Here is a 12,423-nt window from a genome sequence, read left to right as displayed (position 1 = left end):
AATGTTAAAGGTAAACATTAATTATCTATACGTGGAGGTAAAATGTTTGTTTAAATGTTTAAAAAAATGATAAACAGTCGTTAAATCCCTCGTTTAAAAGTTCAGATGTATTTTATTTCCAACTCTACATGACTGAAATATATATATTTTTATATACATACATGTAAGTTCGGAAATGTATATTCACCTATCCAGTTTGAAATGACTGAATATATATTATTACACTTTTTAAAGATCATTTCCACTATTGTTTCAGACAGATGAAACATAGAAGTATAACATGCACTGCATGAATCCATTTCAGTAAATCATCACCTTCCGTGAATCCTTTGGAGGAAGTCCAGGATGAGCCAGAAGAAGAAACAAAAGAGAAGAAAGAGTATGAAGAAGAGGATCGACGTAAGTATTAACTGCCGATTCCGATCGATTCTGGATTAACAAAGTCAACCCATGATGACCAACCCATAATAAGGACTTAACGTACATATACCCCGAATTAATAATTACCCCATAACCACGAGTCTGATAGTATTTTATTGACAATTAACCCTGACGAAAACCTACAGCAGTTTATTGCTTGAAGTTTTAAGCTTCTGTGAATCATTGGCCTGTCGAGGTAAATCTGTAAGTTATCTCTGAAATGACGTTATTCATGATTTACCCGATTATTTCCTTAGCCTATAAACACTGACCAGTAGCACACGAGATTGAGTGGGTAAGTTAAAGTTGCGTTCAACTGTATCATGGCTTATACGCTTAATATGGCGTGAAGATCAAACCGACGTCATTACGTCTGGCGTAAATTTGGCAACGATATGATAGTACAGACCCAGTTCTGGACATGGAAGTAGGAATGTTGGGAATTAACCCTGGGCTTCGGGTAACAGCCAGTACCTTAACTACAAGGTTAAACAAGTTAGAGATTCGAGAATAGAGAGGCTTGTGGCTCAGTGTCTGAAACTCAGAAGAGTAATCTCTGAACCTAAAGGGCCACCACATTTAAAAAAACAACAACGTAGGCCCTCTGGAAAAACTGTAGGCCCAAACATTTTAGCTGAAGCAGGGAGACATACTCTTGCAATATAAATTACAAAACACAACCAGTCAACCAGAAGTTTTTTTCTGCTATCACACCGTGTTCCAGAGACTCTGTGGTGATAGATGAAGCCTACATTTATCGGGAAATTATCTGCTTGTTTGTTTCTTTATTGTTTAACGCCGCCCTCAGCAATATATCAGCTCGTAAAACATCTTTGCGACTACAGGTCATACACCATTTGAAAGGTCTAATACTGCTGTTTATAAATATGTTTATCACATTACTTAAATAAAGCGTAATACATAGTTACTTAAATAAACTGCAGGCCGAAGGAGCCTGCTGAAATTTAAGACTATCAGCCCGAGAACAAATCTTTCGGCCTCGGGCATACGGGCCGATGTCTATTTCGAACACTGTTGTGTCTTGACATCAATATAAAGTTCACTTACTTAAACACGGCACAATATACATATCCACAGTTTAATTAACATAGTTTGAAGGTCGCACAATCAGATCGCAAAACCAGTAACCTCTGACCATCTGATACACCGACACTATAACCTCTCCGTATCGATGGACCACAGGAATGCTATGTTGCACCCTACGACACTAGAATGCCATTGTAGACTTCTCCAGGTTTCAAAAACCCTCTGTTTCAGTCGATAGCCTAATGTCATGCTGTGTGGCATTTGCAGTTACAGTATCAATGACAAGATAGACATGGATTTTAACCATTTTTTTTTCTTTCAATATAATGTTTCAGTTCACCCTTTTGCAAGCTTCTTATCGTTTGCCTGTTGAAGTTATTAGTTCTGACATTAAGTGGCAAGAGACTCGGCGTGTTATCTTAAGTGGGTTCCCTGCACTATTAAAATGAATAAATTATCATTAATATTTTACAGATTTATATTTCTTATTGTAGAAAAATGTTTTAAGGCCTGTTCCGGCTTAGGTTGTATTATGTTTTCTCTTTAAGAACAATATTAACTATGTCCTTCACACCAAATCATTGTTAATGTAGAAACATAGTTAGGGAGGAAAGAACATAAATATAGTACTGTTTTTACGTACCCAACTATGTTAACAACAATACTGTTAAAGATATGGGGGATACCGGAAATCATGTACGATTTTCTTCAGAAACCACACAGTTTTGTATCGGGAAATAATACCACCAAAATGACATGACACGCACTGTACCGTCTCATCATTTTGAGTGAGTGAGTAAGTTGGGTTTAACGCCGCTTTTAACAGTATTCCAGTTATATCACGGCAGGTCAGCCTAATGTGGGAGGAAAGCCCGAAGTGATGCAGGTCTCAGACATTTACCACTTCGGTGAAACCCACGAGCACGGGTATGGTGCTGACAAACCTAAAAACATAATCGCAACTCTGCACAGCGAATCGCGGCGCCTTAGTCGACTGGGCCACCCGTGCACCCTGACCATTTGGAAATACTGTACTGAAATGTATGACACACTCTGTACCTTCTGATCATGGGAAATACTACCACTAAATGTATGACACACTCTGTACCTTCTGATCATCGGGAAATACTAACACTAAATGTATGACACTCTCTGTACCTTCTGATCATCGGGAAATACTAACACTAAATGTATGACACACTCTGTACCTTCTGATCATCGGGAAATACTAACACTAAATGTATGACACACTCTGTACCTTCTGATCATCGGGAAATACTAACACTAAATGTATGACACACTCTGTACCTTCTTATCATCGGGAAATACTAACACTAAATGTATGACACACTCTGTACCTTCTGATCATGGGAAATACTAACACTAAATGTATGACACACTCTGTACCTTCTTATCATCGGGAAATACTAACACTAAATGTATGACACACTCTGTACCTTCTGATCATGGGAAATACTAACACTAAATGTATGACACACTCTGTACCTTCTGATCAGCAGGAAGTAGTACCAGTCAATGTATGACACACACTGTACCTTCTGATCATGGGAATAATACCACTAAATGTATGACACACACTGTACCTTCTGATCATGGGAAATAATACCACTAAATGGATGACAGGCACTGTACCCTCTGATCATGGGAAATAATACCACTAAATGGATGACAGGCACTGTACCTTGAGATCAGCAGGAAATAGTACCACTCAACGTATGACACACACAGTACCTTCTGATCATGGGAAATAATACAACTCATTGTATGACACACACAGTACCTTCTGATCATGGGAAATAATACCACTCATTGTATAACACACACAGTACCTTCTGATCATCGGGAAATAATACCACTCATTGTATGAAACACACTGTTCCTTCTGATCATCGGGCAATACTACCACTAACTGTATGACACACACTGTACCTTCAGATCATAGGGAAATACTACAACTAAATGGATGACACACACTGTATCTACTGATCGTCGGGAGATAATATCACTAAATGTATAACACACACTTTACCTTCTGATCGTCTGAAAGCTCCTTTCAGACCGACGGATATTGGATAACCTTATGTAAAACAATGTATACACTTTATAACACAGCTACGATTACACAAGCCGTTTCCTGTTAAACTAAGAGAGACTATCAATATACAATAACATTAATTATTTACAGTGTGCACACCGATCGTTACATTTATACCTCCGTAAGCCCAAAACATATATTGAAGGCAGCTCTTAAATCGACTGAGAATGATCTATCTGTCAATCTGGTATGTATAATTATGTACAGGTTCTGAGTTATGTCTTATATTTGCGATTTGAAAATGATAAATACCATAACTGCAATGGTGAAATTTAAAACATCTTTTTACTCCCGTATCCGAGTAGAAACTTACGTCACCCTCCCATTTTGATGGGTTTTCTTTCCAGTAATTTCCCACGTTATGTTTTGAATGGCTAACTAATGAATGAGTGAGTTAGGTTTAACGCCGCTTTTAACATTATTCCAGTTATATGACGGCGTGTCAGCTTAATGTGGGAGAAAAGCCCGAAGTGATGCAGGTCTGAGACGTTTACCACTTCGGTGAAACTCACGAGCACGGGTATGGTGCTGACAAACCTAGGAGCATAATCGGGGCGAACCGGGATTCGAACCCACAATCACAGGTTTCTGGCGTGCCCAAGGGACGCATCTCTGCACAGCGAATCGCGGCGCCTTTGACGACTGGGCCACCCGTGCCCCCTGGCCAACTAATGAAGGCATACGGAGGACGAATAGTAAAGATGAGACCAAGACATTCTTCACGGCGTGGGGCACACACGTGCACCCTAGCCGGTGTCCCAAGGGAATATCGTAGACACAAGCGGACCAAATGTACACTACACGAACGCACCGACGCATACAAACTCACGCCTGGGAATTGTATCTACTTGTTTTGAGCAAAGAAACGTTCAAAAAATCTTTCGTGTGATAATTTGTTTTTTTCCTCTGTTTTTTTTCCTATTTTTTCTTCTTCTATATTTTCCTTTTTCCTGTTCTTTCAATGTTTGTATCACAGTTTGAGTTAAGTAATGCTAGCTTGCACGAAGAGATTTTACCGCTGCTCCCTATCATGGCTCCCATACTTTAGCAAAGACCTAGTCATAGCGCCATGTACATCCGTGAACATCCGGGTTCAGCAACCAATGCTTGACGTAAGAGGCCACGATGCTTGTCGTAACAAGCGACTTGTGGGATCGGGTGGTCAGGTTCACGGACTTGGTTGATGCATGTCATCGTATCCCAATTGCGTAGATGGATGCTCATGATGTCGATCACTGGATTGTCTTTTACATCTATTATATACAGACCGCGTCATGTGGCTGGAATATTGGTGAGTGCGGCGTCAAATAACGAACAAACAAACAACATATTATTAACTATTTACGTCAGGTTAAATCATGGGTTTGGGGTTGGCCATGTCGTCTGAGGCAGAGCGTTGACAATTCGGATTTGTGTCCTTTGCATGTGCTAGGAACCTATGATCGTGAGCCCGCATCATGTGTTTGTCAACACCATACCCGTTCTCTTTGGTGTCACCAACGTTCGACCTTTCCTCCTACCTCAAGCTCATACACCGTGATATAACTGGACGCTATTTAAATGAGCATAATACCAAAACGTCTCATTCCGTGTACGTCATGTTAAAGAATAGGGTTCCGAATCTCAGTGATTCGTAAACTCTGCGTCTCTGCATCTATATGTATGTTGTACTGCATGCACAGTTGGACAATAGTTTATCCCCATCTAATATGTATTTACATATGTTTATGTACACAGCGAGTGTCATATTCGTGGGTCCAAAGCGGGATGAGAAGCCGCGATCAAAGCAAGCTCCAGGTGAGGAAACTATAACACTGTTGTGACTATTCAATCTAACTGGCGTGCAAACGTTCACACTGTGTTACTGCTTGTCTGTCATACAAACCCTGAAACAAAATGTTTGGCAAGTCTAGATTACTGCAGTATCTGAAAATGAAGAAAGTCTCTGGGCTCCCTTTTATAATATTTTATAACTGTAATTTAGCAACGTTTTTTCTGTAAAATATGTTCATTTCAGAGACGAGATGTTAGTCTATGTTACTGCACACTAGATGTACTTTTACAGGATAGTTTGGTAACAGAGACAGACTGGCAGATATTGTTTATTAAAGTGTCACACACATAGCTAAAACATTTCATTGCACAATAAAAGATCCTTGGCTTACGAGACACTACTTATTTATTACATTCTGTACGATAAAAAACTATTTACAGTGATATAATCGTTTTAAAATGATGTCGAACAATAAACAATGCAAGTATCATATGAATAATTGTCATCTAAAAACGTTTCTTATGGTAGAAGCGATACATTTGATGCACTTAGGATTATTTTCAGATAACAGTTTACTGAATTTTAGCTCTTTATGCTCTGTAGTTTTGTAACAAGATACTTTAATGTTGTTTCTTAGGTCCTTATTAAAATACATGACATGATTCGGTAAAGCACCGGCTCAAAACATACAAATCAAAATAAGTTAAAGTTTACTCGATTAGTCCACAGATTAACCGTTTTCATATGAAACTTCGGGTGTTCCCTCACTTCTTTTGAATAACATATATCCCTTTCACACGCCTACATAACTTTGAAACATTTTGTGTGTATGTTAATTGTTTCAATCTAACTTTGTTTTGTTGTTTTATATCTCAAGGGCCAATCTTCATCTCTAAGGGGTAGCCTAGTGGTTAAAGCGTTCGCTCGTCACGCCGAAGACCCGGGTTCGATTCCCGACATGGGTACAATATGTGAAGCCCATTTCTAGTGTCCCCCGCCGTGATATTGCTGGAATATTGCTAAAAGCGACGTAAAACCATACTCACTGACTCATCTCTAAGGGATACGCCAGAAACCTATGATCGAGGGTTCCAATCCCGGTTCGCCCCGATTATGTTTTTAGGTCTGTCAGCACCATACCCGTGCTGGTGGGTTTCGACCAAGTGGTAAACGTCTGAGACCTGCATCACTTCAGGCTTTCCTCCCACATTAAGCTGACAGGCCGTGATATAACTGTAATATTGTTAAAAGCGGCGCTAAAACCAAACTTATTCATCTCTAAACTTAACATCAAGCGTTCGCAATCTTTGAAGAATAAATAGACATGTTTGATATATGATCACCCTCTTTTAATTAAAATAATATATATAGAGACGCAGTTTCTTATGTCCGCTGGTATGTTTCCAAGGCATATTGGATTACACAGAGAAATAGTGGACCCTGAGGAAATGTCGAAAGTCTTTCCACCTTTCATAACAAGGAATAATTTAGCTAACAAACTTCTACGTCTCAGGTCTGTTTTTTGGCTCAAGTGAATGCCATGGCGGGAGAGCACGAAGCATGCATACATACATACAGACACCCCAACTCCTCACCCCCCATCCCCCACACTCACTCACTCACTCACTCACTCACATTATAGCGAGTTCGTTTCTCAGGTTCACCCTCACTCAAACACAATGTTAAGGCAGAGGTCGCAGAGATTGACATGGGCTTTTAGCCTCCTTTCCACCTGTCACAGTTGCACAGTCATCGGAGGTGCAGCAGTTCACAGTGCAGAGTTGTGCCCCGTAGCCAAGACAAAAATCAATGATCATACCCCTGATTATGTGTCTAGGTTTGTCAGCACCATACCTGTGCTCGTGGGTTTCACCAAGTGTTAACCATCTGGGACCTGCATCACTTTGGGCTTTCCTCAAACCTCAAGCTGACAAGTCGTGACGTTATAATTATAACTTGAATTCTTTTCAAAGCGGCCCGCTCACTCACTCACTCACTCACTCACTCACTCACTCACTCACTCACTCACTCACATACATACATTTGAAGTAATGTACTTAACGAGAGAGTTGATGGTCCTGAAAATTGATATAGGAAAGTGGGTACACGGTAATTTTATGTACAAGGGATCCTAACATTAGATAAAATGAGTTGATTGTAAAGTAACTTAATATTAAATGTCCCATGCACTGGGGAGGAAAACTCCCTGATCACGATTGATTGACTAGTCTGAGGTGGATACTATTAGCGTCTAGGAGTTTGTGTCTCATTCAGGTGTGAATGTTTGTATACAGGAACACCGTGTGTTGCCAGGAGAATGAGTGGTACTGTTGATGCTATGTTCTGATAGGGTACAGGTCTTCTTTCTGGATGGAAGACTTGTGTTCTTTAAGGCGTTTGTCTGTGTGACGGGAAGTTTCACCAATGTACGATTGTCAATAATCACATTGTAACTGGTACACACATCCTCTCTGGCTTGTCTGGCCCCTAGCACTCGCACGGACGCAGATCGCATAGGCCCCTTTACACAAGGCTGCGACCTTTGTGCCGCCTTTGAGCGATCAAAAACTGGCCAGGATGCTCAATGGTCGCCTAAACCCAGAAAATCATGTTTCTATGTTACTGATCCAGCAGTTGTTCAGCAGTAACTGCTCGGGTTCTTCAGCGTTTGCAACCACAATGGAACACTGCAGGTACACGCCCTCTATTTATAGGCAGGCTGAGGAGGCACTACAGGTAGCTCAAAGGAGGCAGTAAAGAGGCCGAAGCATTGCCATGATGTCTCAAGGGTTGCCGTGGTCGCCGAATGGAGGCATGGCGGTCGCCAAAGTCATCGTTCGATGCACGATGTTGATCCCCCAAAGGAAGCACGAGGGAGGCAGAAGCGTCGCCCATGATTGACGGGAAAATATTTCAGCAGAACGCATCTGTTACCTGGCGACCATTGGGCGACCACTGTGCCTTCATTCTGCAACAACGGCAATGCTTGTGCCTCCCTTCTGCCTCCTTTGAGCCACCTTTGAGCAACCAACCTCCTCGGCGACCTTTGTGCGACTGTTTTGAACATGTTCACAAATTGACGGCGACCATGGCGTTCATGGCGATGCCTGAACCTCCTGTGTACCACCTTGGAACGACTTAGGCAACCATTCTGCCTCCTTTGAGCCTCCAACGACGACCTGGCAAATTTTATGGTCGCACACGGGAGGCACAAAGGTCGCCATCCTGTGTAAAGGCCCCATTATTTACCACCCCATGATGGCAAAAACACGTGCCATGATGTTTTTTGAATTAAAGAAAACAAAATGGGTATACCATTGTTTGAATGATTGGGGCTTTATTAATATCATCGTTTGTGGTTAATTTAAAGTACTGTTTTGATATTACACTGCTATATTAAATATACTGATGGAAACTAATAAGGGAACAATGAAGAATATAAGGAAATAAGCTTTACTGTCAGTACATTTGAAACAGCATGCATACAAATTCACATCTCAGAATCAAATGTTGAGATGTGTTTGTGCGCATTGTTTCCAATTGTTTTACTGTGTCTAAAACTAAGTGTTCCCTTATTAATTTCGATCGGTATATAGCAAATATCCAGCTGTAATATAAGATGATACGTCTACATACGACATACCCACCTACACCCTGACTATAAACTCGTGTATGATGTTTTGCAGATATGACGTTCATCAACCAGTGACGAGCTGTGTTGATGTCAGAGGAGACAAGGCTTCTGGGAGAAGATGTGTGTTTCAATTTAAAGTATTCAGCTCTGTGGGAGATACCAGGCGGAGCGTTATCTGTACAATTGATGGATTCAGAGTGGGATGGGGGGATGCGCATACCCCTTTTCAGACATTTTCATAATACAAGACCCACTTCTGATGTCCAGTTATTGGATGCAAGCACAGGAGACGGTCAAGGTTGATTCCCTTAGGTAGCTCCCTTGGATTTAACAGTGTCTCTGCTGTAACATTCCGGATTGCAGCTGTCGGAGACTACCACTACTACTGCTGCTGCTGCTGCTGCTGCTGCTACTACCAAATACCCCATGAATTGATACATTAAAACACGGGTACAGATATATAAACTCACCGTGCACTGACATATTCGGATCGGCTTTATGTCAGCTATGTACTAATATAAGAACACAGGTGTATTGATATATGAACACAGGTGTATTGATGTGTAAAAACACGTGTACAGATATATGAACACACGTGTATTGATGTGTAAAAACACGTGTACAGATATATGAACACACGTGTATTGATATAGGAACACACGTGTATTGATGTGTAAAAACACGTGTACAGATATATGAACACACGTGTATTGATGTGTAAAAACACGTGTACAGATATATGAACACACGTATATTGATGTGTAAAAACACGTGTACAGATATATGAACACACGTGTATTGATGTGTAAAAACACGTGTACAGATATATGAACACACGTGTATTGATGTGTAAAAACACGTGTACAGATATATGAACACACGTGTATTGATGTGTAAAAACACGTGTACAGATATATGAACACACGTGTATTGATATAGGAACACACGTGTATTGATGTGTAAAAGCACGTGTACAGATATATGAACACACGTGTATTGATGTGTAAAAACACGTGTACAGATATATGAACACACGTGTATTGATGTGTAAAAACACGTGTACAGATATATGAACACACGTGTATTGATGTGTAAAAACACGTGTACAGATATATGAACACACGTGTATTGATATGTAAAAACACGTGTACAGATATATGAACACACGTGTATTGATGTGTAAAAACACGTGTACAGATATATGAACACACGTGTATTGATGTGTAAAAACACGTGTACAGATATATGAACACACGTGTATTGATGTGTAAAAACACGTGTACAGATATATGAACACACGTGTATTGATGTGTAAAAACACGTGTACAGATATATGAACACACGTGTATTGATATGTAAAAACACGTGTACAGATATATGAACACACGTGTATTGATGTGTAAAAACACGTGTACAGATATATGAACACACGTGTATTGATGTATGAACACACGTGTATTGATACATGAACACACGTGTACTGAAATATGAACACACGTGTTATGACATATGAACACACATGAATTGATATATAAACACACGTGTATTGATATATGAACACACGTGTATTGATATAGGAACACAGGTGTATTGATATAGGAACACACGTGAACTGATATATCGACACACGTGTATTGATATAGGAACACACGTGTATTGATATAGGAACACACGTGTATTGATATATGAACACACATGTATAGATATAGGAACACACGTGTAATGACATATGAACAGACATAAATTGATATATGAACACACGTGTATTGATATAGGAACACACGTGTATTGATATAGGAACACACGTGAACTGATATATGAACACATGTGTATTGATACATGAACACACGTGTAATGACATATGAACACACGTGTATTGATATGTAAAAACACGTGTACTGAAATATGATCACACGTGTATTGATATATGAACACACGTGTATCGATATGTAAAAACACGTTACTGAAATATGAACACACGTAAACTGAAATATGAACACATGTGTATTGATACATGAACACACGTGAACTGATATACGAACCTATGTGTACTGGCACTAGTATGTTTGTTTTCACTGTAGGAGTATTCATTCTTATCACAGTATTGTGGAAGTTGGTCTTTGTTAATTTATTGTTTTTTTAACGAACAGAAATATATCTATGTTGTCTTGTATTGGCTATGCTTTTCAAACAATGATTAGTCCATGATCAGATGATATTTTATGAAAGTGAATATAGAGCTGTATGTTGATTAGTGTTGGGGGTTCGTAGTCGTATTGCCCTATAGAGCTGCTTGAAGGACGATAGATATACATGGAGGGGTCAAACTTGCTGTTGACGGTGTGCGGGTGACCAGAAGCCCCTTTCCGCTGAATGTGATGGTGTCACCTCGAGCGCGCACAGTGATTCAAGAACAGAAACTTTAACAACTGATCTGTAACGGAATAATTAGTCATGACTGATCTGTAACCGAATAATTGGTCATGACTGATCTGTAACTGAACAATTAGTCATGACTGATCTGTAACTGAATAATTGGTCATGACTGATCTGTAACTGAATAATTGGTCATGACTGATCTGTAACGGAATAATTGGTCATGATTAACCTGTAACTGAATATTAGGACATGATTGACCTGTAACTGAATATTAGGACATGATTGACCTGTAACTGAATATTAGGACATGATTGACCTGTAACTGAATATTAGGACATGATTGACCTTTAACTGTGAAAAATATTTGAACATGATTGGCTGTGAATATGTGGACACGCGTGAGTTGTTCGTTGATACAATGAAACTATGAACACAGGTGACATGCAACTGTCAGTATATGGCCACGTGTTACCTGTAATTGTTAGTGTATGGGCTGTCTATCACTGTGAATAGACGGACGTGAATGACCTGCAACTGCCAATATGTACAATCTGATTATGTACAGTCAGCGGGCATAGAGGCGGAATAGTTGTTTTTGACTGCGGCGTTAAATAACCAAAAAAGCGGTGGGAGGGATCCTCAATCATATACTTTTTTGAAACTGAAATGATTTTAATCAGAGAAAGTGGGACATAGCTTTCCATGTCGTCTATCGCGTCGCTGCAGAGTTGCGTCCCTTAGGCGTGACGCGATCATGTCATAGCGAGTCCGAGCGTTTCACCAAACGTCTAAAACCTGCATCACTTTTGGATTCCCTTTTACTTTGAGATGATAAGCAGCGATGTCGGTTAGATACTGTAACACCTACCACGCTCTCACCCACTCTGCGACAATTGCTGCAGATTATTATAGGACAATTGTCCAGCCAGAGGTGTCTTGTATGTACATATCTACTTGGTTGTGTGTGATACGGACCTGAAAGTATTATCTTATTTTGTACAGATACATTGTTGTTTTTTATTGTATTTTGAATATAAAGTCGGTGCAATACGA

At 40.0% G+C, this 12,423-nt stretch overlaps 1 protein-coding gene across 1 annotated transcript in view; it reads left to right on the top strand.

Annotated features, from left to right (window-relative positions):
* The window catches only part of LOC124136651 (protocadherin Fat 1-like), a 73,913-nt gene extending 61,490 nt beyond the window's left edge, over positions 1-12,423 (top strand). Inside the window, exons 11-13 of the mRNA XM_048396826.1 lie at positions 305-399; positions 5,321-5,380; positions 9,044-12,423. Coding sequence (XP_048252783.1) covers positions 305-399; positions 5,321-5,380; positions 9,044-9,066 — 178 coding nt within the window. The 3' untranslated portion in view covers positions 9,067-12,423. The remainder of the gene's footprint in view (positions 1-304; positions 400-5,320; positions 5,381-9,043) is intronic.

This window comes from Haliotis rufescens, unplaced genomic scaffold (genome assembly GCF_023055435.1).
Source record: "Haliotis rufescens isolate VD_foot unplaced genomic scaffold, xgHalRufe1.0.p SCAF_16, whole genome shotgun sequence".
Classification (NCBI taxonomy): domain Eukaryota; kingdom Metazoa; phylum Mollusca; class Gastropoda; order Lepetellida; family Haliotidae; genus Haliotis; species Haliotis rufescens.
This window is presented reverse-complemented; position numbering and strand designations above follow the sequence as displayed.